Source organism: Strongylocentrotus purpuratus, unplaced genomic scaffold (assembly GCF_000002235.5).
Source record: "Strongylocentrotus purpuratus isolate Spur 01 unplaced genomic scaffold, Spur_5.0 spur5_scaffold_13, whole genome shotgun sequence".
Classification (NCBI taxonomy): Eukaryota; Metazoa; Echinodermata; class Echinoidea; order Camarodonta; family Strongylocentrotidae; genus Strongylocentrotus; species Strongylocentrotus purpuratus.
Window position 1 is genome coordinate 31,598,749 of NW_022145598.1, and position 27,044 is coordinate 31,625,792.

Genomic DNA, 27,044 nt, shown 5'->3' on the forward strand with positions numbered 1-27,044 from the left:
AGTAGATAAGAAGATGATGATGATGGTGGTGATGGTATGGCCTACAAACAAAATGTTGTATTGCCCTTTAGGTGCCAAAACATGGGCTGGTCAGTCGAAAATCTTCTTTTTTCCCCTTTTTTTCTCCCTCTCTGGGCATTTCTCAGTTTTGAATGTTTTAATTTTTTTTTCTCTAAAAAATGGTTTAAAAAATAATTTAAAAGCCAACCATAGATTTCAAGATTTTTGGGTCGGTCGCAAAGGGCAATACAACATTTTTTTTCTTTTAGGCCTAATGGTGGTGATGAGGAAGAGGAGGATTATGGCTAAGATGGTGAAGATCATGATGATAAAATGATGATAAAATGATGATTGTGATGATGAAAAATGAGGGCAATGTTGATGGTGATGGTAATGTTGATGATGATCATAATCATCATCATGATTGAAATGATGATGGTAATGATGGAAATTAATATTACCTGAATATTGCACAAGCAGAATAAAAATAGAATGTACTCATTCCAATTCATAGAAGAAAGAAACCACACCTCATCCAATCTATTGTCTGTACAAATAAGTTGACACTGCACAAGTGTCTTCTTTATTTTGAATCTTGTTACAATACATTGTTGTACTTTCACATTTTTACATAATTACACAGGCATGTGTACATGTACTTCTTATGAATATGAAACTGAAGAGTCTAAATCAAAATCTGGTTGAAATGTTTGAATTTTATTTGCATACATTACATACAGATGGAAATTGACATTACCAACATACAATCTTTTTCACATTAGATGGTTTTTGTTTTGTATTGTTTTATAAAGACTTATCAGTTCAAATAGTTTCATTCTACTTGGACTGAAATACCTCGATGTCTAACTTTCACCTAGTATGCAAAATAACAGAATTCCCCCCAAAATACATTCGATTATGGAATGCAATTTTACAGGAAATCTCTAAGAAAAAATAAAATAAAATTAGAAGACAAATAGGATCAAACTTGGACAACATTCCTCATTAGAACAGCCATTGAAATTGGACAGGGCTAGCTGAAATACACTCAAAGAGTAAATAAAATTGAAAAATAACCCTAATCGAAACAAAAGAGTAGTGAGCCAGTATTAATGAAACAAATCCTCAACCAGAATAATTCACTAGGAAGTACATGTACTCTCTGTTTTGTTTTATTTTCTAATATCTATACAGAAGGGTCATTAAGTCAGTTCTGAGGAATGTACTCTTGACATTTATGCATTATCTAAAACATTCAGATACCGGGTACATGTATATCACAACTCAAGAGCGAGAAGGGCTTGATCAAACATGAAGGATCACAATAACATTAAACTATATGCATACATATGAAACATATAATTCAATAATAACAATAATTATAAAAGTGGGCACTGGGCAGTCTAACAATGAAATAATTGTGGCTCTATCAAATCAAACAAGCATAAAGTATACTGCACACATGACCTCTTCTGAACTGATGTCACATGGAAGGAGGAATAATATTGTCTAAAACATAATATCATAGAGGTCTGTCGCGGTGCTCGCCAAGCGATCCCACTGAGACGATAGGGGGACGCTCGTTAGCACAAATAATTGAGGTTTGAAGAGAATGATTTTCAGTTCATTTTCCCAATTAACAAGAGGGAAGCAATTAGGGAACAATTTTTATTTTTAAAGTTGTTATCACGACCCTCATCGTCAAGTAGTAACTGGCCCTTCATTCAGATTAATTTTTTAATGGACTTAATGACTTTATAGCTCTCACCTATTAAAGCTCACGTTATAAATAAATGAGGTTTAATTGTAATTTGCTAATTAGATTTAATCGCTAATTAGTCTTCCTCGTTTCCAATTTCTTCCCCATCGTCGTCTCCATCAACCTCTGCGTTTGCTTTCTCTAGGTTCTCCAGATGTCTGGCAAGCTCTTGTTCCTCTGTGTCGGTGACAACCTTAGGCTGTGGTTCAAATAAGAAAGAGGAAGAAAGAAGGATAGAGTTTGATTTTTCAAATCATGATGACTATTTTTAGAAATGCTAATATGTATATTTCATAGAAATAGGAAAATGAGACAGTTTGATGAAAATACTATGTCTATAATTTGAAATATATCTTTTCATGTTTCTTTAAAACAATAGTCATTGTTACTGAATATTTGAGCAAAACAATCCATCATATATAATCATAAATTGAGTTTGAGGTGGGTTTCTTAAAATGTATAAATAAAATGTATCTATTAGTGATACAAGTAAAACATAAAACTACAAATTAAAAAATATACATGTTAAAAACATTAAAAACATATTCATAATATGATACACTAAGCTTAAAAGGACATTTGAAATCAAAAGGAATCGCAGCCAAAGAAGTTGAACTATTCAGGTACGTGTATATTGATTCATGACAAGCACTTTAAACAAAAATGGAAAAGGGTTAAGGAAAAAAAAAGAAAAGAAATAACAAAGTCTAAAATTTAGTGAGCCCAATTTGTATGCCCCTCAGAATAAACCCTCAATTCTCTCTACATCCAATACAGCTGGGAGTCCTACTTACCGCCACCATGATCTTGAAGACTCCACCGCATTTCATGATGCTTTCTTTTATTGATTTAACCCTTTTCAAGCATATCGTGAAAAGAACAGTCCCTGATTTTCTCTATGGTAGAGTTTCAAATTGCCAGGATCATTGTTTCAAGCACTTCCAGTATGGAATGTCATCATTCCGTGAATACAGTTTGAACTCAAGATTTAAGAAAATTTGAGAGACCTTTTTCTTTCTTTGGGAGCTGGTGAAATTCCCTGATTTTTATCTGATTTCAGGAAGTTTTCTTAAATTCCCTGTATTTTTCCTGACTGGAAAAGAATGCAACTTATTTTCCGGGTACAGTCAAACCTGTCTATAGCAGCTGCCCAAGAGAAACACAAAAAGTGGTCTTTGTAGACAGGTTCCTTTAGAACATGTTTCAATTAGAAACCATTTTCAAGGGAAACAAAAATTGTGGTCTCTGTAAACAGGTGGTCTTTGTAGACAGGTGGTCACTAAAGCAGATTTAACTGTATTTCATGATTTCGAACAGCTGGAGCCCTACTCTATACATCCTATCTGAGGAAACTTACCGCCATCATGACCTTGAAGACTCCAGCGCTCTTTAAAATGCTCTCTTTGATTGCTTCGATGGCTTCCTTGAGCTTCTCCACACCTTCAACTCTCTCTAACGTCTGGGTGGTCACCACGTACTGGGGCGGGGCAATCAGGTTGATCTGTGGAGGGACGGGAAGACAAAGAAATCAAAATACACTTCTATTTATAAAGTGCTTGTCCTATTTCTGAAATTTAAACGTTAGCAGTGTCCTAGTATTCAAATTATGCAAGGAAATCTGTTTACTTTCTAGACTACACTATCATACACTATTGAGTGACTGACTGACTTCTTTTTTTCTTTGGAATAACATACATAAAAAGAGCTGTAAAGTGTACATGAGCATTCGCCTATATCAATATCCCATTTCTTGTAATGGCCAAAATTGAACTGATTGAGTCTTTGTGCGGCACAAAACGTACAACCATTCGTAACATGTGTCTGAAAATCAGACTATTTGATAAAAGGACTGCAATCCCTAAATTTGATTCGAAAACCTAAGGTCGTTATTTTGCCAAAAAAAGACATTTTCAAGCCCTTTTGTTTTGAAGAAAGTTTTATCTTCAAATGCCGTTGCAATTTAACCTATTCATATTTTTTTTGGCCTGCAAATGGGACAAAGAACCTTTAAAGGTTGGGATGTATATGTTGTCTGTTTGGAGCCAACTGGCAACATCGAAAAACAATCAAAATGTAATTCATACCTTGATAGGCATCTCTTCTGATGACATATCCAAGCCTTTCGTGAGGGCATCCTTTACTGCATCGATACCATCATAGCCATAACATGCAACCTCAATGTCTGTAAGGGAAAAGCGTTATAACAGAAAGTAATAAGAAGCAAAGCACATACCAAGACTGCGACGAGTACTCGAATACTCTAGTACTCGCACTGTTGACAACTACTCGAGTACGATTTCTCGTACTCGAATATCGGCCGCCATTTTTTTAAATTTTTTTTTTTGCACGTTCACATGGCGTCCGAGTATTCAAGTAATCACCTGTAAACCTGGGAGTGTACTCGAGTACCTCATTACACGGTTATGCACACTGCACAGCCTTAGCACATACAAACATGTAGTCTCCCTATAATACAGTAAAAAATGCAGTAAGTTGTACAGCAGAACTTCATAATAACAAACTCCACATAACCAAAGGAAGAAAACAAAATTGTTGTATAAAAACCTTGTTAAAGCAAAACTAAAAACGTTGGAACATATTACAGATGCAAGTCCAATCAATTGATCTTCCCATGTATAAATTCCTCAGGACTTTTACAATGAACGAGGTAAAAGAAATAGAGGCAAGTATTTAGCTTGTAGTAAGGTTTTAAAAAGCAACACAAAGAAAGGAAAGCCAGTTTGTTCAAGTGACAGTAAATAATATTTACAAATGAAATACTGTGAACTACTACACATTCAGGGAAGGATCTGTGCTTAAGATTAAAAGAAATAGAAACAAAGGTATATGTACTTGAATAAGTATTTCAATACAAGTACTTCATCATTGCTTCATCATTACTTCATCCATTGAATCATTCAAAACCCTTCTCAAAACCCACCTTTTTAAATCAGTTATAGTATACTGGAGGCGCATACAATTAGCTAATACCATTCAACTTAATTGTATTGTATTGTATTAGTAATATTTTATTTTATTTTGCTGCTTTTAAGGTATTGAACATGTTGAATAATTATACTGAGTTGGACTGTACCACCTGTGCGCTTAGAAACGCCTGTATAAAGGCTCTATAAATGTAATCATTATTATTATTATTATTACTATTAGTAATAATTACAATATATCTAAAAAAAGAGATTTAAAATAATCTAATAGTTCTTATGCCATACCTGCTCTGATCTTGACTGCTTGGGGTGTGAGTTTCCTTTCAATATTCTCCAACAATACTTTGTGCGTCTCCTCATCTAGATTGCATTCAGCTAGCAGCTCTGGCTCACTAGATTAAAAAAAAATTAAAAACAACAAATTAGGCAACAAGTAATACCAAAGCCAGTGACTTAAGAAATAATTACACTTATTTCCCCTCGTCAATGAGTAATAATATTCCAGAGATTTATCGCATAACACACTGTGACCCAAAGTCTCAAGTTGTTTCCATAGTGCTTTGAAAATAATAACCCTGTTAGCTCTGGCAACCATTATTAGTGCACAGTCCTCTTCCACTTAAAGAGAACATCCAAATTACACCTGGATCAAGAGTGTCAAATGTAGATGAATGTTTCTCCAAAGAATATTTCTGACATACATTCATGTGCAAAGCCACAGCTTGAACAAAAGACCAGCCATTTCTTGTCATATATGATGGCATTTGACAGCAACTGTTTTCAAGGGACATTTCTACTCTGATGTTCTTCCAAACTGACGTAAAATGATTCAGAAAGCTCACCAACTTTTTTTCACCTTAACCAGAAGACAACGTTCCCTTTAAACTTACTTTACACACGTCTTGAAGGCTTCATATGCTCCGTAGCCAACAGATTTGTATTTCTGGTCGAAGTGCCACGCTGTCTGTTGATAGAGTTCTTCCAGTTGTGAGTTGCTGCTGTAGCCTAGGATCTCCCCCACGTGTCTAAGGATACTATTTACCTACAAGGAATCAAAACAGGCTAATCCTTAAAGAGCTGAATACATGAAAGTAAAGGATATGGAAGGGCTCACAATGGCTCACTTCAAAAGCCATTACTTTCAATGAGACTTGTTCATATTCATCAATTTTGTTTCAATTTATATGCTGAATAGAATTAAAGTTGCCATCGTGACATATTACTTTCATTTTCTCAACCCCAACATGCATATCAAAATGATATGCAGGTAACAGTAGAGAGGGGTACAAGTTCATAAAAAATGCAATTCTATATTGTCTTTTATAACAAGAAGAAAGCAATCACGATATTTGTACAAAGAAGCGTCAAAGGGGCATGTAGGGAGGGCTGGAGGTTCAAGTAGACAGCATTAAAAGATCGTCTTGATTTTTTAGTTCTTCTCCGAAATGTTTACAAACTACAAAATATTTGGTACATAGATCTTTTGATACATGTATAACACTTTACAGACACTAAACCAACAAGACTCTATTCAAATTTTCTTTTTCAATACCAGAACTAAATTTATTTATTTATTTATTTATTCATACATATTTATACAGGTACAGAAATAAATCTGTTTTACATATTGGATATTGGATAACTAAATTTCTTTTTATCTCTAAATATTTCCAAAGTGGCCTCCTTGCTAGCTCTTAGCAACATGCTAAGTGAATATAATGAACACTAGACTTACTGCTTTGGCCTTTGCATATTTCTCCTCACACTTTTTGATCTCCTCAGCTGACACTCTCCTCTTGGATAAATCAATGTAACCTGTCATAAAACAGATTGAACTAGATGGAATTTTGACTGCGCGCAGTCGAAAATGATGCCTCCGCCATAGAGCAATTTAAACAAGTTTGGAGTTTAAATCTCCAGTGGTTCTTGAGATATCATGATAACAATCTCAATGTATGGAATTTCATAAGTTGACCTCTGTGACCCTTGACCTTTGACCTACGTGCTCCAAAATCTAATCAGATTGTCTTCCTATGGTGATACACACTATCATTAAGTTTGAAGTTTAAATCTCCAGTGGTTCTTGAGATATTATGATATGGTGATACATACTATCATTAAGTTTGAAGTGAAAATTCTCCAGTGGTTCTTGAGATATCGCAATAACGATCTCAATGTATGGAATTTCATAAGTTGACCTCTGTGACCCTTGACCTTTGACCTACGTGCTCCAAAATCTAATCAGATCGTCTTCCTATGGTGATACACACTATCATTAAGTTTGAAGTTTAAATCTCCAGTGGTTCTTGAGATATTATGATAACAATCTCAATGTATGGAATTTCATAAGTTGACCTCTGTGACCCTTGACCTTTGACCTACCTGCTCCAAAATCTAATCAGATCGTGTTCCTATGGTGATACATACTATCCTTAAGTTTGAAGTTTTTACATCTCCAGTGGTTCTTGAGATATCATGATAACAATCTCAATGTATGGAATTTCATAAGTTGACCTCTATGACCCTTGACCTTTGACCTACGTGCTCCAAAATCTAATCAGATCGTCTTCCTATGGTGATACATACTATCCTTAAGTTTGAAGTTTTTACATCTCCAGTGGTTCTTGAGATATCATGATAACAATCTCAATGTATGGAATTTCATAAGTTGACCTCTGTGACCCTTGACCTTTGACATACGTGCTCCAAAATCTAATCATATCGTCTTCCTATGGTGATACATACTATCCTTAAGTTTGAAGTTTAAATCTCAAATGGTTCTTGAGATATCGCGCTAACAAACTCAATACAAGGAATTTCATAAGTTGACCTCTGTGACCTGTGACCTTTGACCTACGTACTCCAAAATCTAATCAGATCGTCTTCCTATGGTGATAAATACTATTCCCGATTCTTAAGTTTAAATCTTAAATGGTTCTTGAGATATTGTGATAACGGTCAAACGGGACGGACGGACGGACGTACGGACGGACGGACGGACGTACGGACGGACGTACGGACGGACGTACGGACGTACGGACGGACAACCCGAAAACATGATGCCTCCGGCACCACCTTCGGTGGCGGAGGCATAAAAATATTGGATTATCAAAAATTCAACCTTGACATGCATTAACTTCTTGGACAGAAGGTAATGTGAAAAATAATCTATCTGAATGGCAGTTTACCCAATATTAACTCTTTATCGACATGGTATACTACCACTTATATATAATAACAATATAGTTCTATCTGTGTGTCATAAAATCATGATTTCAACAATAATACAAATTGCATTCCGGACACGTCTTGTAGTGTTATTTTTTTAAACCGTCATGAGTCTAAGTTTGTGGACATCCCATAGAAACGCTTGTTAATTCTATAACACACATTTCAATAGGATGTCTAACATGTTAGACTTACAACGGTTTCCAGAAACTGCCCCCAGGCTACTTCATTTTGCTAAGCTGCAGTACCTAAACAGCATTATATGAGAAGAGAAAACTCACCTTTATCTTTATCCACCCTGATGACAACGACACACTCATCCCTGTCCACTCTGATGAGTTTGTTGATGGATCTGATACGCCTTCTCGACAGCTCACTGAGCAGGATCATACCCTCAATCTTATTGTACTCTAGGAGGTGGACGTACGCCCCCATCTCCGCAATGGAACGGACCTTCACCATCACCACATCTTCCACCTCTGGGAAGTGCTGCTCGTAGAATCGACACGAAATCGGCATGACTGCTTCTTATTTTTACACTGCTCTAAGACTGATCTGCAGGAAATTGTAGAGCTTAATCTGGAGGAAACAAAATCACAGTAATAAATAAGAAAATATGAATAAAAGGCCTAATCTATTTTGTTTCTTTGTCTGTTTTTGTTTCAGGTCTGATTTGTTTATTTTAATTTTAGTTTTTTTAATCTCTAGAACATAATAAACAAAAAGTATGAATGGACAGTTCACCAGTCATTTCCAACTTTTAACACAATTATCTTCAAAAGATTGCAAAGATTGCAAAGATTTCATGACATCGTGAAAAAATACACACAAATAATCAGAATATGACAACGTTCATGTACGTAATTCAGAAAATGTAATTAAGTTACTTAATTAAAGACAAGATTTATTGTGACAACAGCGTGCTTAATTCCTGCATCCCATGGAGTATCCAGCATATCACGTTAATATCTAACTCCGAGAAGCTCCGACGCAGATCTTCGGGTTCGTGCATCAAAAAACATTCTAACAGCGGGTTGGGTGACATCATCTCAAAATATGCAAAGGGAGTTATTACAATTTTGACTTACTAGGTTGCTCGACTCCTCTGGGCATCTAGCCGGCAACTTGAAATTATAATTTGAAGAAGTCTTCGATGGGAAAAAGGGGGTGATTCTTCGTCCTATCCCAACGATTCTTCCATGTTGTTTCGTCGATTCAACCGGCTAAGAGAAAGTATGCACTACCGCGCATGCGTACTTAGTGCGTACTTTTTCTTCGCCGGTTGAATTGACGAAACAACATGGAAGAATCACCCCCTTTTTCCCATCGAAGACGTCTTCAAATTATAATTTCAAGTTGCCGGCTAGATGCCCAGAGGAGTCGAGCAACCTAGTAAGTCAAAATTGTAATTACTCCCTTTGCACATTTTGAGATAATGTCACCCAACCTGCTGTTAGAATGTTTTTTGATGCACGGACCCGAAGCTCCGACGCCTTCTGCGCCGGTGTTGGAGCTTCCTGGAGTTAGTTAATATCTTGATAGAATTTTGCGTTTATCAAGTGCAAATTCCGATTCTTCCATGCTTCATCTTTGCTAGTCTATCACAAGCACATTCTAAAACTTCAACGATGTCAATGCGATTGCGAAGCTAATAGGGTGTCTGAACGATTTTTCAATTTTCAATTTGGGATCGTTTTTCACCATTTTTGTTTGATATTTGAATACAAAATTTAATCAGAATAATACATTTGAAATTTGAAGTCTCACCGATATTTCTATCAAAAGATACATCCCCTCCAATACGCTGGTATATTCATATCATTTTGGTCAGAATCGACGAAAAAGACATCCACGCAGAGTGATGTTGTTTTGCTAAATTTAGCCAAACAGCTGTATCGCGCGATATGCAAGCGTATGGATAGCGTACGCATGTCATGCGCAACCTGCACCTTGAGCCACGCTGTCTCCGCGATATCTGCCATTGACTAGTATGGCTAACCGTTTGCGCAAAAAAACGAGGAACTGAATACACATTATAGTCAATGGCAATATTGCGGAGACAACGTGCATCGACTATAACGTGTATTCACTTCCGGGTTCTATTGCCCGAATGGCTAGCCATACTTTCATTCACTAAAATGTGTAATTGAATTTCGGGTTTCGTTCGTACGTGGAGATGAACTTACGCGATGTAACCATGGTTTGGTCTGAGCGGAGCGCACGCCCCCTTATCAGCTGATCCTCCAAACAGAGGGAAGGTTATTTTTAAACTGTAATCTTTCGTGATCCCTGGGGGCTAGCGAAAATATAAGTGCATAGAATTATTCCTTAGGACTGGGACTACTTATCGATCGGGGCGTCATATCTCAAAAGTGGCAAACTTCAAAGTTAGCCAGGACACAATGTTTAAATTGCTGTTTTGACCAAGATATTTTTAGAATTTCAAGATGACCCCCCTTTGTCGGCTTTGAGTTTGGAAATATTGGAATTCACCTGCTCTTTCATATGACACCTCATTTATTGAGTATCACCTTCAGGATCATAACAGATAAAGGTTTGAATCTCGAATTGAAAAAAAAAAATTGTCTTTGTTTTGCACGGTCGCGCAATGCACGTAGACTGCATAGGGATGCGTGCAATCTCTATGGGAAGAATTTTAGCACACAACATCGGGTGCGCAATCAGACACCCTACTTGAACGACAATTACTGAATTAGAAAAGCCATTTTCCATTTCCAATTAGTAAAAATATTGTTTGCACACATAAGATAGACAACTGCAACTTAAGTTAGGTTTATGATACGATTCTTGACAGACTTTAATTCAACAAACATGAAATCAACACTCTCAAATACTCGACCATTCTTTTTCATAGTTAATACCACGCCAATAGTAGCAGATGGGACTGTAATTTACAATTTGGGTTCGGTTTCCATACGCCCATGTTTGAGTAGCAAAATTGGTATTCATAAAGAACAATTACAATATTTAATGAATCCAATAACTATACTTACATCTTATGGAATCAAATGGGAATTGTTCAGCGCTTCAATTTGACGACAAATATGAAATATTAAGCCGATTTCTGTAACACGTGTGTTCCTATTTGTTCTCGTTCCTGATGCAATATCTGAACTAATTTAACAGCGCCCTCTCACGTCAGGCGGGTGCGTGAAAAAATGAATGAATGAGAGACCATTTTCATTTTTAACACGACTTTCCTGTAAATTTGGGCAGTTCTTTATTTGAAGGAAACGTAAGTTTTTGAACCACATGCTGTAGATTTGAATGAGGTTGATCGAGGTAAGATTGTAATAAACTCTGGGCATGCTAGATAAATTTGCTGGGCTAGGGCAAATTGGCAAAGTAATTTGGACATGAGAAGTTCAGTTTTCGAGGATGGCGCTCGGCCCTCGCGGCCGTGGGCCTCTCCTACGGTTCGGGGACGGGTAAAGAGTGGCTTGCTCGAGCTCCAGCCGTGGTGTATGTGGATGCGCCTATGTAGGGCATGGGGTGCGACACGACGTCTTTCGTAGCATCTCGCAAAGAGTCCAAAAACAAGTTCGCTGACATTTTGGGACCACATTTTGATTGAACCACATGTTGTGACGTACATGTAGACATGTGTTGTAGTTTATTACAAAGTTTACATACAAATTCTATCCATATTTCTGAGGACCATGGCATGATTTCCATAACTTTCTCACAAATTTATAAAGTTTAATTATTATCAAAAGAAGCAATCCATCCTACATGTAGCTCAGTCGGTAGAGCAGTGGTCTTGTAATCTGGTGACCCGGGTTCGAAACGAAGGCAGTGCGCTAGTGCCCTTTGGTAAGGCATTAATCCTCATTACCAGCATTGGAGAGGACCTAAAGCCGCCGGCCGTCTGGTTGCTTACTTGAAAGCATTTATGTTTTCTTAGCAGTCAGGTAAAATAACCACCACCACCATTCCATCATTCCAAATATTATAAGTTAATTACATCATTTTCACCGTCGCCCAAACTATCATTTGGCAGATCACTTTTTATTTACAATTTTGCTGAGGTACATGTACATGTACATCTTCTCTTGATGTGAAGATTCCTAAACCATTCTTGGTAATTTCAACAATTTTAAATAGGTGCAAAAGACTGCAAAATTCGCTGATCTTTTGTCATTATTTTCATAATTTCAAACCTGATTCCAAAGAAAATTGTGAATCTGTGTAATTTAAGTTCCTCTTTCCATTGGTGGTATCAGATTTTTGAAATCTTACAGTTTTTTAGATATGGAATCGTCCAGCAATTTAGATCATGTGCGAACTATGGTCATGGCTCCGGCCACAATAATTCTACTATATCATGTATTTCAAGATTTTCCTCATTGAAAGTTAAAAGTTTTGTTATTGACTTAAAAAGTCTTTCCAACTATAGCTTGCATGGTGCATGATACATGTACAACTTCAACTGTTGGGTCACATTTTCAAGAAAAAATCTGCGCCCATGTCATGCTAAAAGGCATCACATCATGTCAAGAATATCTTCATTTTTATATTCTCTTGTTCGTTTTTTGTAAGGAATCTTGTACTGTTTGTGCATCAAAGGGCAAAAATACATCTCATTTTTCAGAATACCTACACTTATTTTTCGGGGTGAGATTTCCTTTAAAGGCCCACTCTACTACTTATAGCTACTTGCGCCCTCTATTTAGCAAACAATGCCTAATCAGTGACCATTTGTCCCCCATTATCCTCTTTTTCTTATTTATTTATTCATTTATTTTTGGTTTAAAAAGACATATACATGTAAATATACATGATTCAAAGGTCCAAGGACCAAAACTGTTCATGTTTACAAATTATACAATACGGTTATAAATACAGTAAATATACAATAGTGAGCCAAACGAAAGGTATGACAAGTACAATACGAAATAAAGATGACAAAAATAATACAATTCCATCAATACAATACCAAAATAAACTAAGAGAAAGTAGGGTCAAGATCATAAAATTACTAAACTGATATATGGTAATGGTAGCAGATAAACAGACAAAAATAATGTTGAGCAACCAAACAATCAAAGAAAAAAGGGGGAAAATATTTTGAAGTGAGCTGTCAGTGACCTTTCAGGCTGGTCTAATCCTCCTGTAAACTAGTACAGATGGGCTTTAATAGTACAGTAGTAGTATTAATATGGTAGTAGTATAATGGCAGGAGTAGTAATAGTAACAGCATCATCGTCACCTCATCATCATTACCCTTATACAGTAGTTTTCCTTCTCTTCTCAGTCCTTACTAGAAGTCAACTCCAGCAGTCTTCCACCATGTTTGGGACGTCCACAGCCTTCGGCGCCAGCTCGTCCGGTGTGTTCGGCCAGACCAACACGTCAGGAACGCACAACCCGATGAAAGACATCGAAGTCACCTCTCCACCGGATGATAGCATCAGCTCCTTACGATTCAGCCCAGCTTCGATCCCAAACACATTCCTCATCGCTGGGTCATGGGATAACAATGTAAGGAAAATTTTATTTCCATATGGATGTGATAACACCATTGATTTGCATCTGTGGTGCATATTGATTCAAAGAATATTGGACAGCACAATAAACCAAGGAAAACTGAACATTATTTGAAAAATTCCCTGAAAAAATTAGTAAGATTTGTTTGTTTCATTTTATTTGTTTTCTGATGTGTGTGTGTGTATGTGTTTCTTTTTTAACTTATTAAATCATGATTATTTTCCTTTCCTGGGACAGTAAACTGATTGTTTTGTTTTAATTGCCATTGAATGATAGTAGTGATACTGAAATAACCACAATTCAATTTCTTAAGACTCTCCCTTTTTTGTGTGTGAAAAAAATGACAGCAGCTTTTCAAATGTTGTTTGTAACACAGATTGGAGTCACCCAGTACAATTTGTGTATTTCCTTTTCTTTCTTTGCCCCGATATAAAAAGTTTTTATATAATTATGTAATTTAATTGATCATGAAGAATTTCTTTAATATAAGGAGGTTCCACTGAAACGGAACTTCTATTTTCATATTTCTTTGAATGGTGGTCAAGTATTGGGTGATTAATGTACCCTATCCCTGCTCTTTTTTATGAGTTTTACTGTCTTCCTTTTCTAGGTTCGGTGCTGGGAGATCCAGAGCAGTGGTCAGACTATCCCTAAGGCTCAACAGACTCACACTGGTCCTGTCATGGATGTAGATTGGCACGATGTAAGTAGTATTTTGTGTTTGTTCGTGTGTGTGTGATTAATTTGGGTTTTTACAGACACGCATCGATCAGATATGATTAGACCTTTCAAGCCTGTTTGTACTAGTTCGGCCAGGAGGGAGTAGACCTCCGTGCAAGGTCACTGACAGGTGGTTATCTCATCAAATCAGCTCTCAATTAACATAAGAAAAAGGGGATCATGGGGTACCAACAGGCACTGATTAGGCATTTTTTGCTATTTAGAGGGCGCAAGTAGCTATAAGTAGTGCAGTGGGGCTTTAATGTCACCATCTGAAAGATGTGACTCAGTCTCGAACCATGGTTTGCTGAGTCAGTTTGTAGGCGAAGGCAGAGGGCTGACCGTTATCATAGACATTACCGCTAGACCAACTGACATCTCCTTTTGGACTGTGATGTTTATTTTTATCTGGCTATTGAGAAGAAAGTGTGTGTGTGTGTGTAGGTAAGCAAGCAGTGGACTTAAATATAGCAGTAAGGTGTATCCGAGGGACTTGGTCAATAAAGAAAAATGCTTTTGCAAAGGGCTCTAGGTTGTTGTCCTGGCTTCAGACTGGCTTTATCATTGAACCTTTGCACCTCCTCATCTGGGACCCATGTCTCAAAACCTTTTTTCAATGACAAATGACAAAAATCAGTGACAAATCTGCTGATAACCAATCAGAAGCAAGGATTTCACTAGCTTATAACAAACACTGCCATTTGTCACTGATGAAAAGTTTTGCGAAATGGGGCACTGGAGTAGGCTATTTTAAAAGGGATTTTTTTTTGTGTGTACAAGGAAAATGACCTGCTCCTCTCTTCCCCATAAGGATAGGTTAAGTCCTGGAAAGGGGCAGGTTATCAGGAAGGTCTGTGGACTGTACCCTCACCAACCCTCTTCGATCACGGCTGCAGAATGACAAAGATTTGTTAAATCCTTCTTGTTAATAGAGCACATTATGATGAAAAATATGAGCACTGCCAATTTCAGATGTCCATGTTAGCCCTGCTCTGTGCATTTTAGTGAAGCTGATTGAAATGATATGAATTCATCTAGGTTGCCACTGAAATTTAAACTTATTCATTTTTCAATATCATGTTTTTACTATGATTTAATGTTGTGCTTTCACTCAAATTTTAAATATTTCTTCCTTTTTTCCCCTCAGGATGGCACGAAAGTATTCACAGCTTCTTGTGACAACACAGCCAAGATGTGGGATCTCAACAGTAATCAAGCCATTCAAATTGCACAGGTAAAGAAAACACAAATAACAAGAACCATTGTCCATGTAACTTAGAATTGTAAATAAATGAATATGATAGGCCATAGGCATCGGGTAACTGTGTAGTGTTCAAACTCTTTTAATGTTCAGCCAACCGCACATTATATTATGCTGATACAAACATTCAAACATGTAAAATCTTCATGACCGAGGTTCAGAATAGTCATATGATTAAGAAAACCTAAATTTCAAGGAATTTTATGTTTCCTTGGAAGAAGAAGAAAAGCTAAATCAGCTCACACTTGCAGTGACGTCAGACAGTGCTATTGTCTACGATTGGAAGCCGATGCGGTTTTTATTCTGACTAGAAGAGTTCAATGCACTAGAATCCTGGTTGCTAGTATTCTTATCATTATTAGAAGCTACTTCAGAAAGATGATGTTCGTTTAGATTTCCTATCTATTACAATTGCCATTTCTTCGCAAATCAGATTGCTAGAGGATTGTGTATTGTGCAGTGAGCTTAAAAATTGATTGATGATTTAAGTACCTAGAAATATACGAACATGTAGAGTTTAATGTAGTCAAGAGAATCTCTACTGTCTACCTTGAGTATAACACATCAAACCTACAATTTATGACCCAATATTAAAGATGATATATTGAGGTCATTTGAGGACATAGGTTAATGTACCAATTTCCTGAAGTAAATTTGAAACTTACTTTTTTATACAAACATTCACATCCTATCAACAACTTGCAGATGTTACTTTGAGGCTAGCAGTTTGAAATCTATTTTGAAGTTTTCCTGAAATTTCATGGTAGCGAAAGTACTTGTTAATAGTAGTAGTGGTGGTTATTTTACCTTACTGCTAAGAAAGCAAAAATGCTTGTTAATAAGCAGCCAGAGGACTGACGGCTCTAGGTCCTCTCCGAAAGACCTGGTAATGAGGATTAATGCCTTACCAAAGGGCACTAGCACATCGCCTTGGTTTCGAACTCGATTTGCCGGATTACTAGACCACTGCTCTACCAACTGAGCTATCGCGCCTTCTCGTGTAATACATGTAATATCAGTACTGATATCTTTGTCATGAACTCTATTTGATGTCAGTTGCTGTTAAAGTTGATGTTCTGGTTTTTGTTTGTAGCATGATGGACCTATCAAGTCCATACGTTGGGTAAAAGCACCAAACTACTCCTGTGTCATGACCGGCAGCTGGGATAAAACCATCAAGGTGAGACAGTGAGAAGAATTGCTATGAGTTTATAGCAATCTCTGAGAAAATGGTCTAACTTAATGCAGGACTGCACTACTTGTAGCTACTTGCGCCCTCTATATAGCCAACAATGCCTTAGCGGTTACCGTTGATCCCCTTTTTCTTATGTTAATTGAGGGCCGATTTGATGAGATAACCACCTGCCCAGAGCTGCCAACTGGTACGGATATCCCGTAATTGGTACGGAAATTAACGACCCTTAGGGCAGTACGGAATGTTGTCTAAAAATTACGGATTAATAGCCATCCAACACTCGCTGCATGAGAAAGACAGAAAAGTATCAAGTATTCTCTTAATAGAAGCCAATTTTTCATCGAAAACTTACGTGTTGTGATGACCTGAAAATCAATATTTAGCAACTTTGTGGGAGTAAAATCACCATAAATTTCAGATAATCATGCGTGCATGCGTCCGCATGCCATTCTTTTTAGATTCATGGCGCAGCATAGGAAATTACTGATTTATTCCCCAAATTACTGATTTTGAGCCTTATGATTACTGATTTTCTATTCTGGAGGTTGGCAGCTCTGCCTGCCAGTGACCATGCAGGGAGATCTAATCTTTCCTGGCCGAACTAGTGCAGATAGGCTTTAAAGCTTTGTCCAGCCTAAAACATTACAAATTCCTTCATTTTCTGGCTGAGTATATTTTGTTAATATTTATGAGTAAGAGGACATTCATACACCTTGCACACACCAACATGCCTTCACACACATTACGAAATGCCTGTTGAAATTGATCAGGGGATACCATTTACGCTCAGAGACCTTTCAGATGTGTTTGATGTGTCATGATCAAATTTTGTATTTTTAATTCCTTCACAACTTCTTTATTTTGATTAAATGATTTATTAAAATTACTGAAAACAGCAGCCCGAGAACTGAATTGCATTCAGTTTAATACGATTAAAAAAAAAAAATTATTACATGAAGCTTACAAGAATACATACGAAGATCAAATTAATAAGTTATAATTTTTTATTTAAAAAAAAGTATAATCAACACTATTCTAGCACTTTATACATTAACAAGACGAGATTGTAAACGTCCATTACAGTTTACTAATGATGTTTAATGTTTCAGTTCTGGGATACCCGACAACCGAACCCCATCCTAAGCATCCAGCTTCCAGAGAGGTGCTATTGTGCTGATGTGGTGAGTCAGAGAGTCAATATAGTGGTAGTTATTATTTATTTTACCTGACTGCTAAGAAAGCATAATAGTAAGCAACCAGAGTACTGACCGCTTTAGGTCCTCTCAGAGGGACCTAGTGATGAGGGATTAATGCCTGACCAACGGGCACTAACGCATCGACTTGGTTTTGAATCCGGGTCATCGGATTACGAGACCACTGCTCTACCAACTGAGCTACCGCGCTTCCTAAATATCAGAGTTTTGGAAGGTCTTTCCTGATCATGTACACGGTATAACAATGCCTAGTTATTTTTTTTTTTTCGGGGGGGGGGGGGGGGGGAGGGGGTTGTTTGTTTGGGTTTTTTTTTTTCTTTTTCTTCATGCTGCCCTTTTACCTTATTAAATATTGAATTATCTTGCCAATTACGCTCCTGCAGGTAATGGGTTAGGAATGATTCGAATGCTTCTAGGAGGAGGATACATATACCTGGAATAAATTGTCACCAAGGATAAAGATGACTATGTAAGAAAAGAATAGAATTGAAAGTACAGAGAAGAGGTTTTTGCAGATAATGTTAAAAATCATTGTTCAAGGCTTTGAAATAAGAAAAAGTAGTTTCTCCAGGGGGGGGGGGGGGGGGGGGGGGGGGGGGGGTGGGGAGGGGCAAGTACCAGAGACTCGTAGAACCGCAAGAACAATGCAGTTTGAAATGTTGTTCCATATTTTATTCCAAATTTATTCCATATCATTAATTCATTTGTTCTCTCTCTCCATCTTATTCATTGTATATGTACCATATAACTTATAATTCTGTTTATATTGTTATTATCCGTCTCTCTGTCCCTCTATCTGGGGCTGTTTCACAAAGCCGTTTTTCAATGCCAAGTGACAAAAATCAGTGACAAATCTGCTGATAACCAATCAGAAGCAAGGATTTCACTAGCTTGTAACAAAAACTGTCATTTGTCACTGATGACAAGTTTTGTGAAACACCTCCCTGTTCTTGCCATACCCTTAGATGTACCCGATGGCCGTAGTGGGCACGGCTGACAAGAACGTCATCATCTACCAGCTAGAGAACCAGCCTTCAGAATTCAGACGGATGGATTCACCACTCAAATATCAGGTAAGTGTAGGAACTTTATACAATCAGTAAAAACTTCTTTAGAATAGAATAGCCGAGGAAATTGATTGAGAATGCAGGACTCTGTCATGATAATCCATGAAATGAAGGTTATTTGTATTTAATCGCAGAACATACATGTATTTTAACCTAGATGCAGAATGGCTTGTACCGTTAGTTATTCATATTTATTCATTACATTCTCATTCATTGTTGTGATACTTTTGTGTGTTAGTGGTACTTGGCACGATTAGCATTTAATGCTCTTTTCTGGTCCCATTTATCCTTTCAATGTTAAACATGCACATTTGATTGTTATATTGATGTACTTTTTGTTTGGATAATAAAACTTCAAACCCCAACTCAAACTAATGTCCTTTTCCATGCAGCTGAGATGCCTTGCCATCTTCAAAGACACAAAGAAGAACGCACCAACAGGGTTTGCCTTGGGTAGCATCGAGGGAAGATGTGCAATCCAGTTTGTGCAGGCAGCCAACCCGTAAGTATGAGTGTTCATGGGGGGGGGGGGGGGGGGGGGGGGTACTCAGATTTGGTTCGGATAGGGGTGTGAAGCTCAAGCCTTGAAACCCCTACCCATTTTTAAGGGTCCTTTGGGGGGATTTTTCTTGAAGTAAAGCTCATTTTTCACAATTTTCAGATCTTTGCCATGCAAACACCCCCAAAAAAATTGAAATTTTGAAAAATACGGACCCATGTTTAGGGATATTTTTGTGAAAAAGTGATCCATTAGAGAGGCACACCCTCGTATGTCTTAATATGTGAGTACTTGCCACATGATTTTGCTTCATATTTTATCCACTTTTAGCGAAAACAATAGACTATCCGTAATAATACTAATCATTTGTTTTATTCCAGAAAAGACAACTTTACCTTCAAATGCCACAGGACCAATGGAGCCTCATACAACAGCCAAGATATCTATGCAGTAAGTCTAGGTCATCCAATATGGCCATGTACATGTAGCTCAGTTTACTGCAGATCTGTTCATGTAGTATAACTTAGCTCAATAAATCTACTTGGTTCAACTTGTCTTGATCAATATGTTTGATCAGTTTGACTGCAGATTTTGATAAGATATGGTTCATTTTATTAAGTTGAAAGCTAATCCTATATGCTCCCCAGGGAGTGGAGATTGTGCACACATTGTGTGCGGGCAAGCACTGAATCCAATGACCGGGGTAATAGTATATTTGTAAAGCGCTTAGAGACATTTTGTATTAAGTGCTATATAAAAATTAAATATTATTATTATTATTATTATTATTATTATATTTTTGTCAAAAGGAACTGTCTTGACTTCTTTGTTTCGACCTGCGAAATAGAAAAATCTGCACTTAAGACTATAACTTATGCATAGTTTCAGGAGAACTAAAATACATGTATACTGAGAACTTAATTTTTTCATGCAGTATATACTCTCTCCCACAATTATTTGGCAGCTGTCATTTATTTGTAGTTTTGAACATTGAAAGTAGGGTACTAAAATCAATCTGTCAAAATTTGACCTGCTGAAAAATTGCAAGACACTGTCATATCTGCCCTATCAAAACTATCACCTTTGTGGGAGTGTCATGGTCGAGTGGTTTAAGGCCCTTGACTGGAGATGCGAAGGTCGAGGGTTCGAATCCCAACACAGCACTAATATCCTTTGGCAAGATATTAACCTGCACTTGCTACTCCACCCAGGTGTTAAATGGGTACCTGGTAGGATGCGACCGTCATTGTTGGTCAAAAAGTTTTTGAGCGTCAAGTAACGCCTTGCTGGAATGCTCCCCAGGGAGTGGAGATTGTGCACACAGTGTGTCGGCAAGCACTCAATCCAATGACCGGGGTAATAGTATATTTTTAAAGCACTTAGTGACATTGTATTAAGTGCTATATAAAAGCTAAATATTATTATATATTTGTTGTTGAACCCGTGCAGGTTAACTCAATAGCATTCCACCCAGAGTACGGCACACTAGCTACATGTGGCTCAGACGGCAAGTTCAGTTTCTGGGACAAGGATGCTAGGACAAAACTGAAGACGTCAGAACAGATGGAACAGCCAATCACATGTGCCGCTTTTGATGCCAAGGGTCAGATATTTGCATACGCCGTCAGCTATGATTGGTCAAGGGTGAGTTGTGTCTCTACATTTTACTTTCATTACGCATCCCTTTTTATTTACTACAGAATTGAAAGAATATTATTTTGAATACTATTTCCCCTCTTCTACATATATGTTGGATTGGTAATTCCATAGTACAGATTGCCAGACCCATTATTTCAACAGTTTATCATATGGAAAATTCCCCTTGTTCCATTATATTTCAACCTCCGCCTGAGGCCTTGGTGAAATATGATATCATTTGTTATATTGAATGTCGAAGCAGGCAATATTTGTATAAATCAGTCAATGAGATGCTAAAACTTAGGTATGGCATGAAATATAAGAAACAAGGGTAGTATGAAATCTTTATAGGCCTGTTTTCATCAGCTTGAGTTTGCCAAATAACTCGCTATTTTCAGACTCAGGATATTATCCCAAAGCTCAAGCTCAAATTAGCCCGCTTATTCCCAAATAGTGGGATATGGTGGAAACAAGACCAAGATTTCTAGGGATATTTTCTCGACCAATTATCACGCTAATTGCAACAGCGTTAATTTGCGATTGGATAGTTGAAATAGCAGGTTACTTGGCAAATTCGAGCTGATGAGGACAGGCCTTTAACAATGTATGTGTAATTTGAGAGCTTTGTTTTGCCACTACGCCGGGATGTATGACCAAAGTCTTTTGATCTTCCTTTATCAACAGGGACACGAGTTCTACAACCCACAGAAGAAGAACTACATCTTCCTGCGAGGAAACGCCACAGAGGAACTACGCCCAAGAAATAGAAGGAGGTAGAGCGAATACATGATAGCGGTCATTAATTATAAGGGGCAGCATGCTTAGAATGAGAATGTGACAGACTTGTTATTATTTGTCTATGGAGCAAAATGCTCATGGACGTTAAAAAAAAAGATGCAGTAGAAAATACATTGAATGAAGTCTGGGAAGCATTTTTTATTTTTGTTGGTCTTTTATATTTGAGTTAGGCTGAGTTCTCATGAATTTTGTAAGCTTATACAAAGACAATCAAGTACAAACAAACTTTTGTTGGGACATGATTGTTGCATATGTTGAAAACCAAAAGGACTTGAACTCTATGGCAGAATTCACAAAGGAGGTCTGTCGACAAACCTACATTTATGTCCGTCATATGACACTTTTCAGGCCAAGGTTTGTTTGAAATGCGTTGAAGCGCGTCATGGGATGCACGTAAACCTAGGTTTGTCGACAAACCTCCTTTGTGAATTCGGGCATTAGTGCACAAGATACTGGTAGCTCACTATGGTCTTGAGCAGATGATTCATTTCAAAGTCCAAGGATAATGAAACACGAGAGATGTAGACAAAATGAAAATTTTGTTTTTCTTTTCTTTTTTCGGGGGGGGGGGGGGGGGGTGGGTGTTTGTAGATGCACAGACATACAGGAAAACCTTTTTATAAAGAAGTTCACAAGTTATGGCCCCCTCAATGTAATGCATACATGATATTGCATTGAGATGTTCTATTAATGAGGCAGCAGAATGTCTTTACCCTTTCATCATGTTGTTATGAATGACTTTATTCACCCTGATTAGATCTCCCTGTTAATAGCTTTGGTGAAAGTTGGTTAGAGTTTTAAAAAAATCACAAGTTCAACTTACCTTTGATTTGTAGCATTTGTTTAAAAACAACCGTACAGAAAGCAACATTACCCATTTTGAATATGTCAAGTTCAGCAGCCACGGCAGGATATTATTTTTCATTTTGTTTTAATTCTTCAAAGAGAGAGATGAAGAATGATTATTAGAGTTGTGTTTGTAATGTTTCTTAGGCATGTAATGCCAATTTCTATGTCAGTTGAACATGTATAGAAAGGCCACTCATTGTGGCCAGGTGCATAGCTGCCAACCATTCCTATTTTGGAGGAACAATTCCTATTTTTTTTTTCAAGCTACTGTTTTGAACCCTAAAAGTATTATGACAGTTTCGAGAAACAGCCCCCAGAATGGTAACAAATGATTGTGAACTGGCCAGAGTCTGCCCTTTATCAGAGAACAGTGGTTTTACTTGCTAAAGCAGTTTTCTAATCCAGGTCTCTACAATAACACATGCGCGGGACAAATGGGTGCTCAAAATCTAGGTCTGGACCCCCCCCCCCCCAATTTCAAAATGTTTACATAAGGTACATGTATGTAGACTCTAAAAATTAAATCTGGACCAAAAAGGCTAGTCTAGAGCCCTGTCTAATGCCTTGGTCACAATATGTTGTGTGTCTTTCCGTGAAGTCTATCCTAGACCAGATGCGAAGAGGTGCACAGCTCTTTGTATCCATGGTTTTATTAATCTAAATGTTAAACAGTTGTGAAGTAATTTGCAGTTCATTCTGACTGTGGCCAAGGCTTAGCACTGCTATCATGCATGTTCATTCATTTATGATATTCATAAGGTTATTATAAGACAGTTACATAATCAATAAGTGCATATTTTGGTGCAAAGATATGACGGAGACTCAATTATTTTTGCAAGGTGCTTATTTTTTGCTGTTATCAACACAGGGTACTTTACCTTACACATTCACCTATGCATTGCCCGCTTACTATCCCCTTGTCTGATAATGCATGTATAAGGCGCATTTCCATTGGTGTTGTTTGATTGCTTCTTAGTGCTAGTTCAGACATGACAAAGTAAACTGCCGCAAAATAAAAATGAAATAATGGAAGTGTCGTGGTTTAGTGGTTCATTCACTCAATCCAAGTGTTCAGGGTTCAATTCCTAGGCCAGCAAATGTGGAAATAAACTTCAATATTGAATTGGATTGACATATAAATGAATGGCAAGCGCAAAGGTCTTACGCCTGTTAAGCATATTTACACTTGGGTGAAAATGTAGAAAACGGCACCGGTCTTACACTGCATATCTGAACGAGGCTTTAATTAAACAAAGGTCTTGCCCCTATTCACTGAGCCATTTTGTTGTACTCTTTAAGAAAAGTGGTCCAAACTTTCTATTCCCCTTTTTATATCCTTTTTTTCTATTTCAAGCCTTAAATACATAATTGATATTAATAAATGTATACATTTTTACACTTCACAAAGTGACAAAAAGTTGCAGAGGTTTTTTTAGTAATTCAATGCATATAAATAACACCTTTTTTTGGGGGGGGGGGGGGTTGGGTCAAAATAAAAAGAGTCCCAGTCAATACTTATGATCTTATTGATCAGGTTTTTGATCCATTTTTTTGTCTTTCTTTCAAAATTTAATTTGAAGTGTCTTAAAGGCCCACTGCACTACTGGTAGCTACTTGCGCCCTCTATATAACAAACAATGCCTAATCGGTGACCATTGGTCCCCCATGATCCTCTTTTTCTTATGTTAACTGAGAGCTGAGTTGATGAGATAACCACCTGTCCAGTGACCTTGCAGAGCGGTCTAATCCCTCATGTAAACTACGGCAGATAAGCTTTAAATGTAACACACACACATTCCTCTGTATTTGATATTTGACTATGTCTCTCCCGTCACTTTCACTCGTTACTTCAAACAGCCCCTTTTGTTTGCCTATAATATCATTGAGAGGTGTACAACGTGACGTTGTCAACGTCCATCGTTATTTATCTACCCTGTCGAAGTTGGAGGGTACAACTAATTTGCACAGAATAATTCAATACTCGGGCAGCAGGTATAAGCAATCGTGAAAATGGAGCATTAGTGAACGGGAGTATGTTTGCACTCTGCAAACTGCATGTATTATAGTAGCCTGTGGGGTTTTGCTCACTTTTGCAGCGGAACCTCATTATTAGAACCATATTCAAAGAAAAACTCTCTTGCTATAAAAAGGTATTGTAGTTGCTAGTCGCCTCCTTTCCTATCATTCAATTCATTTTTAACCCTGATACACTGTATATCGAGGTTTCAATAAAGAGAGAAATTTCTTTGATTCCAAATGGTATTTATGATGAGGTTCTACTGTATCATTTTTGAAAATGTGTCTCCTGTCAGTCCTGTGTAAAAAGAATGAGAAGAATGCATCATGAAATTGAATAAACATACTTAAACCCTTCAAATTCTTTGTAATGAATGAGTCCTTTATTAATATGTGACATTACAGCTTAAATATTCATTAAATTGTATAGAGTGATAATGTGGTGATTGTCAATTTCAAGTGGATTCAGTTAATCATGATTTTGTTTTCTTTTGCATATATACTTGGCAGATAAGCGATATGCATTTACTGAAATACATGTCTTAAAGCCAGGTGAAAGTTACCAAGAGATAGATTTTTATTTTTATTTTTCTTCTTCCTTTTTTTCACTACAATAAACAAATGATGTTTAAGCTCATGTAGTATTTTACCTAATACTTAATCATATATTCCCAATTTTGAAAGTAATATCTAATCGAATCTTATATTTTCACTTTCATTCAACAAATATTATTTCTTCTCATATACTATCCTAGCTAATTTCAGTGGGCGGAAGCCAGGCTGAACAGTCTCTTGGGGTCAAAGTTCGCGGAAACGAGAGTAAGAATGTCCCTGTAGCGGTGAGGCTTGGACGAAGATCTTGATTGTTTTGAAAAATGCTTGCAGTTTCTGTAGATCAATTCATTTAATTCACCATCTTCTGAATGCTAAAATAACAACCCCTAACATCTTGTGTGCTGAGTTGAGACATTCACAACCAAGTTGCTAAATAATTTAAACAGTTATTAAGAAAAATAAATTCACTGCATACATTGAACAATATTGGCTTCTCTATTTATTTCTGATTTGTACACACAGAATTTTACTTAGATTTGGAAAGGCTTGTTGCAAAAGCATCCATTCATCATGGTTCATGTAGTTAATGTTCATGGCAATTCAGTCATGGTGTCTTAGAAGAGAAAGGGTGAGATTGAAATAACCGAGAAGTGCAAATCAAGTAACGGGAAGTTCTAACTACTGTATATTATTGACTAAAACCATTGTGACATACAACAGAAGAAGAACAATAAATTTGAAGGGGGACAAAATGGTCATATTTGAAGAGTGAATTTAGTGTACACTGGTATATGTAGCAGCGTCTGTTTTGACCAAAAAGTTTAATCATTGAGGCAGATTTTGAGGCGGGTTTTAGTCGTGAGTGAAAAATTATGCATGAGAGGAGAACGGTTTAGCTCTGGTAAAAGTATGTAAAAAGAGCTCAAGGGAGAGAGAACATGTACTGCAGACAAAATTTTCTTTTCTCTACAAAATGAAAGACACCTAAAAACAGTTTGAGTGAAAGAAGAGTCTCATAAACAAAATATGTTAGACAAGTATGGTGTTTGTTATGAACCATGAAAACGTGGATCAGCCATAAACTATTTCAGATTAAGCATCATTTTTAGATTCAAGCTTTGCTCTACAATAAAATCATTTTCATCAACACTTTCTGTTGTAAAATCACCAACATAATCTACTTGTATCTCGCATGGAGTTGAATACTATTCATTTGATCCATCTTTTTTTGCTTCTCATATTTAAACGTGACTTTGACTTTTTGTAAACAAATGTATTATTAATGCCTGAGAGCCTTATCTACATGAATGTGATACAGTGTTTTATTTTATAGACTTCGAACATGTATAACAATTTTTTCAAAACCAAAGAAAAGGTACCTCCTTTTTTCCTAAATGTTATTGGCTGTTTGAAACATTAAAGGAAATACAAAGTTTTGGGAAATTTTGAAAATTGGGTGGATAGTGATTCTTTACAATGTACATTCAAGTACAGATGTACATTCAAGTATACCAAGATTGATTATTATCAAATATTAATAGGAAAAATAACAATTGAAGAGAATGTTGCCAGTCATATTTTCTCAGTATGTATACTTTTCTTCTTTTTTTTCTGAATAATGAAAATAAGAGTTTGTACTATTCCGAAGGGAAGTGTCAAAACACTTTTCCATTGTTTTTCTTGTTGGTCTCAATTGACCCTCTAGTCGCTATCCACCTGGTCTCAATTGACCCTCTAGTCGCTTTCCACCTGGTCTCTATTGACCCTGTGGTGGCTATCCACCCTGACTCAT

General features: G+C 37.0%; 2 protein-coding genes across 3 annotated transcripts; one reads left to right on the forward strand and one right to left on the reverse strand.

Moving 5' to 3' along the window:
* Positions 1 to 543: 543 nt before the first annotated feature.
* Positions 544 to 11,064, reverse strand: LOC586283 (eukaryotic translation initiation factor 2 subunit 1). Its single transcript, XM_030983370.1, has 8 exons — positions 10,947 to 11,064; positions 8,214 to 8,511; positions 6,440 to 6,519; positions 5,595 to 5,746; positions 4,990 to 5,096; positions 3,844 to 3,941; positions 3,117 to 3,260; positions 544 to 1,958 (listed from the first exon to the last, which is right to left on the reverse strand). The coding sequence occupies exons 2-8, from the start codon at positions 8,449 to 8,451 to the stop codon at positions 1,836 to 1,838; spliced, it is 942 nt and encodes a 313-aa protein (XP_030839230.1). The 5' UTR covers positions 8,452 to 8,511; positions 10,947 to 11,064; the 3' UTR covers positions 544 to 1,835.
* Positions 11,065 to 11,094: 30 nt separating this feature from the next.
* Positions 11,095 to 26,616, forward strand: LOC115918569 (mRNA export factor-like). 2 transcript variants are annotated; one of them, XM_030983369.1, is made up of 12 exons: positions 11,095 to 11,188; positions 13,208 to 13,434; positions 14,051 to 14,143; positions 15,308 to 15,394; positions 16,515 to 16,601; positions 17,726 to 17,797; positions 18,796 to 18,903; positions 19,290 to 19,399; positions 19,777 to 19,846; positions 20,846 to 21,040; positions 21,719 to 21,807; positions 25,453 to 26,616. In XM_030983369.1, exons 2-12 carry the CDS (start codon positions 13,243 to 13,245, stop codon positions 25,454 to 25,456), a joined length of 1,107 nt encoding a protein of 368 aa, XP_030839229.1. In that variant the 5' UTR covers positions 11,095 to 11,188; positions 13,208 to 13,242; the 3' UTR covers positions 25,457 to 26,616. The 2 variants fall into 2 exon arrangements, with proteins under 2 accessions (XP_030839229.1, XP_030839228.1); XM_030983368.1 differs by lacking the exon at positions 25,453 to 26,616 and having other exon boundaries at positions 11,120 to 11,235; positions 21,719 to 23,694.
* The last annotated feature ends 428 nt before the right edge of the window (positions 26,617 to 27,044 follow it).

Coding starts and splice junctions, on each gene's coding strand:
- LOC586283 (XM_030983370.1), bottom strand. CDS start 8,451: ATGCCGATTTCGTGTCGATTCTACGAGCAGCACTTCCCAGAGGTGGAA. Junction 3,942..4,989: donor AGCAGTCAAGATCAGAGCAG/GTATGGCATAAG, acceptor TTTCCCTTACAG/ACATTGAGGTTGCATGTTAT. Junction 1,959..3,116: donor TCTTCAAGGTCATGATGGCG/GTAAGTTTCCTC, acceptor TTTGAACCACAG/CCTAAGGTTGTCACCGACAC.
- LOC115918569 (XM_030983369.1), top strand. CDS start 13,243: ATGTTTGGGACGTCCACAGCCTTCGGCGCCAGCTCGTCCGGTGTGTTC. Junction 14,144..15,307: donor TGGATGTAGATTGGCACGAT/GTAAGTAGTATT, acceptor TTTTCCCCTCAG/GATGGCACGAAAGTATTCAC. Junction 15,395..16,514: donor AAGCCATTCAAATTGCACAG/GTAAAGAAAACA, acceptor TTTTGTTTGTAG/CATGATGGACCTATCAAGTC.